Source organism: Otolemur garnettii, unplaced genomic scaffold (assembly GCF_000181295.1).
Source record: "Otolemur garnettii isolate 467f Iridium unplaced genomic scaffold, OtoGar3 scaffold00281, whole genome shotgun sequence".
In the NCBI taxonomy this organism is placed as follows: domain Eukaryota; kingdom Metazoa; phylum Chordata; class Mammalia; order Primates; family Galagidae; genus Otolemur; species Otolemur garnettii.
The window spans coordinates 645,150-648,430 of NW_003852676.1; the positions used below are offsets into that span (position 1 = coordinate 645,150).

General features: G+C 48.9%; 2 protein-coding genes across 2 annotated transcripts in view; one reads left to right on the plus strand and one right to left on the minus strand.

Moving 5' to 3' along the window:
- Positions 1-1,356, minus strand: part of RAB36 (RAB36, member RAS oncogene family) — an 18,897-nt gene extending 17,541 nt beyond the window's left edge. Inside the window, exon 1 of the mRNA XM_012813592.2 lies at positions 1,339-1,356. Coding sequence (XP_012669046.2) covers positions 1,339-1,356 — 18 coding nt within the window. The remainder of the gene's footprint in view (positions 1-1,338) is intronic.
- A 755-nt stretch (positions 1,357-2,111) lies between these two features.
- Positions 2,112-3,281, plus strand: part of RSPH14 (radial spoke head 14 homolog) — a 72,978-nt gene continuing 71,808 nt past the window's right edge. Inside the window, exons 1-2 of the mRNA XM_003803141.1 lie at positions 2,112-2,310; positions 2,983-3,085. Of these exons, the coding sequence (XP_003803189.1) occupies positions 2,112-2,310; positions 2,983-3,085 (302 nt within the window). The remainder of the gene's footprint in view (positions 2,311-2,982; positions 3,086-3,281) is intronic.

Consider the following 3,281-nt stretch of genomic DNA (forward strand, 5'->3'; position numbering starts at 1 on the left):
AAAAAAAAAAAAAAACAAACCTGAGTGGATATTGTACCCCATGATTACATTAATGTACACAGCTATGATTTAATTTAAAAAAAAAAAAGCTGAGCGGAACAGAGATTCGGAACCACTCGCAGAAGCTCACAAACGGATGGGTGGCGTCTGCGGCTCAAGGAGTAGGGCGCCGGCCTCATATGCTGTAGGTAGTGGGTTCCAACTCCCTCAAAACTGCAAAAAGTAAAATAAAACCACAAACGGGAGATAGTCCCCTGGGCTCCCACTTTTGAAAATTCCATTCTGTGTCTTATATCTCTTTCTTTATAGTTGTTCCTAACTTTATATTTCTTCAGTCGGTAGCACCAGTTCTACAGGTCTTAGCTGACCCTGCCCCCGGGGCGGGACCCCGACTAGATCAAAGGCATGCGCAAAGTACTCAGTACAGACAAAGCGTAAATAAATCGCTTCCCTTCCTTTTTGTACTTGAACAAAACAAGACGTCTTTGTTCCCCACGGTAACTGGGTAAAGTATTATTGTTGCCACTTTGCAGCCGGTCCCAGCCCGGAGCTGTTTGCGCCTGCGCTGTGGGCGCCGAGTGTGCAAAGCTCAGCACAGCGTAGCAGACGCTGCCGGGGTCGCCTGGCAACCAGGTCGCCTGGCAACCAGGTCGCCTGGCAATGGGCGCGCGCTACTGAGCGGGAGCGTTGAGGCAGGTGAGGCGGCGGCGGTGGGACTGGGCCCAGGAACAGGGGTACCCCCGTGACCCACCCAGCCCCGCTCACACGGGGCCCACGTCCCCACACCCCAAATCACTCCCGGTAGGACTCATGCCCCTTAGAGGAGGGCAGGCCAGGTCCGCAGCGCCCGCCCTTGCCTGTGAGCGGAGTTCCAATCAGACATGGCCGCGCCCCTCCCAGCCAGGCCTCAGGTGCCTACTGGTGCCGGCGTCGGAGTTCGGCTTGTCTTTTTCTGGTATGAGATTTCTGCAGGCCGGGAGCCTGCACATAGGACCAAACCCGACAAAAAACAATAATAACCACAGCCAACGTATCTGGAGCTCTGGTGTGCCACACTCATGTGTAGCAGTTAATGTGACGACTGGGGAGCGAGGGTGGGGTTCTATCCTCTCCCCTTTGCAGAGGACGTAACTTCTCCAGGGCCACCTATGGCCAGAGTCCCGAGCCGGTTCTTTTAACTAATAACCCACACTGCCTATACCTGCTCAAAGTGTGTGTGGGTGGGAAAAAAATAAATCACCCTTTAAACGCAATTCCTTTTCATGGATGTATCAGAAGCATCTGAATATGGGTCCCTGGTGGTAAATTCAGATTTGGACATTTCGCCCCTTGCCTTACCAGTTCTGCGATCTCCATCAAGCTCTTTGGCCAAATCTCACATTTCTCCCATTTGTAGAATATGGATAATACAAGCCCTCTCCTTATGGGATAGTTAAGTTGGATACTAGTCATTGTTGGCACAAATAAGCACTTAATGGAGTGATCATCTTGGGATTTGTTTTGTTTTGTCCTTGACTGAAGACCCAGCCTGTAAAGTATCAGTGGTTTCTTTTCTTTTCCTTTTTTTTGAGACAAGATTCACTATGTCACCCTCAGAGTGTGGTGGTATCACAGCTCACAGCAACCTCAAACTCCTGGGCTTAAGTGATTCTTTTGCCTCAGCCTCACAAGTAGCTGGGATTACCTACAGATGCCCACCACAACACCTGGCTATTTTTTTTGTTGTAGTTGTCATTGTTTTGGCAGGCTGAGGCTGGGTCTGAACGTGCCAGCTGTGGTGTATGTGGCTGGTGCTCTAGCTGTTGAGCCACAGGTGCGGAGCCACATCAATGGTTTCTTAAACGCTATTGCATGGCAGAACTCTAGAACTCTAGCAGTTTGGGCTGCTACTTACCTTCACTATGACCTTGAGCAAGTGTCTTCATTGCTCTCAGCTTCAGTTAGCTCATCTATAAAATTGAAGTAAAAATACCCACTCACTTGCCCTCACAGTTTTGAAGATCAGATGAGAAGGAGCTTCTAACTTACAATAGTGGTGATAACAATTTTTTTGGTTCTTTTAGTGATTTCTGCAAAGCTTCATCTTGAAAGCCCTTTGTAGTTGTGGAAAGATGGCCCATGCCCGGATCTCCATGTATTTGCCCCCAGATATCAACCCCACCCAGGCTGCCATTGCCTATGGCTGTCGGGCCCTGCCAAAGCTGAACGAGGAGCTGCAGTCAGAGGACCTGCTAACAAGGCAGAAAGCCCTCATGGCCCTGTGTGACCTCATGCACGACCCTGAGTATGTCTATGAGGCCATCAACATAGGTGAGAATGTACAGCTCGAGTGACCCTGACTAGGGTCCTAGCATCCATGACACTGGATGACACTTCAGTTATCCAGTGTTGATACTGTTTGAGCCTGATCTGGGCCAGCTCTACCTGACGTGTAGTGCCTAGGTTATCTTAGTCCTCAGGGTGGTCACCTGCAAGGAGGGGAGCATCCTTCCAATAAATAAGAAAACCAAGGTTCAAGGAAGGGGTGTGAGTCTAGGCTTTCCTGATAAATGAATAAAGTAGGATTCTTACTTGCTAATCTTGGCCTAGGTATAACCCATTCAAGGTCATGTGATTAGCATGGGACAGGGTTATACATTGACTCCACAATTTTCCTGGGGTCAAAGAAATGGCAAAAGCCATTTTCTTAACCCCCTCGTGACAGCCTTTGAAAGAAGACACTGTTAGGAAACCTTTCAGGCTCTCCTAACAGTGATTTTCCCACCAGGAGGGTTAGATAAGACTGTCCCTCCAGGTGTGAGCCCCTTCAGTGACTCTGGAATGCTGTGTGATTGACATGATTCCATTATGCTCCAAAGCAGCAAAAGCTCTGGTACCTTCTTGTTGGCTAATGTTGGCTCACCTGTTGACTTCTGGGTTAAGCTGGTTTCTAGGACTGGCAAACCATCTAAGTTTTGTTTGTTTGTTTGTTTTGCCTTGTAGGCTGCCTGGAGAGCCTGAAAGGTTTGCTGAAGGACATTGACGATGTTGTCCGGATAAAAGCCACAGAGGTGCTCAACATCATGGCGACCCATAATGTGGGCAGGTGGGCATCTGTACGGGCAGCTCTGTGTTTTAGAGCTACTTTTCCCCTGGGTACATGCTCTTCATTGACTTGAGTACTCTAAATTTTTGTCTGTGGTATGGTCTTTTTTTTTTCTGAGATAGAGACTCAAGCTATCCCCCTGGGTAGAGTGCCATGGCATCACAGCTCACAGCAACCTCCAACTCCTGGGCTCAAG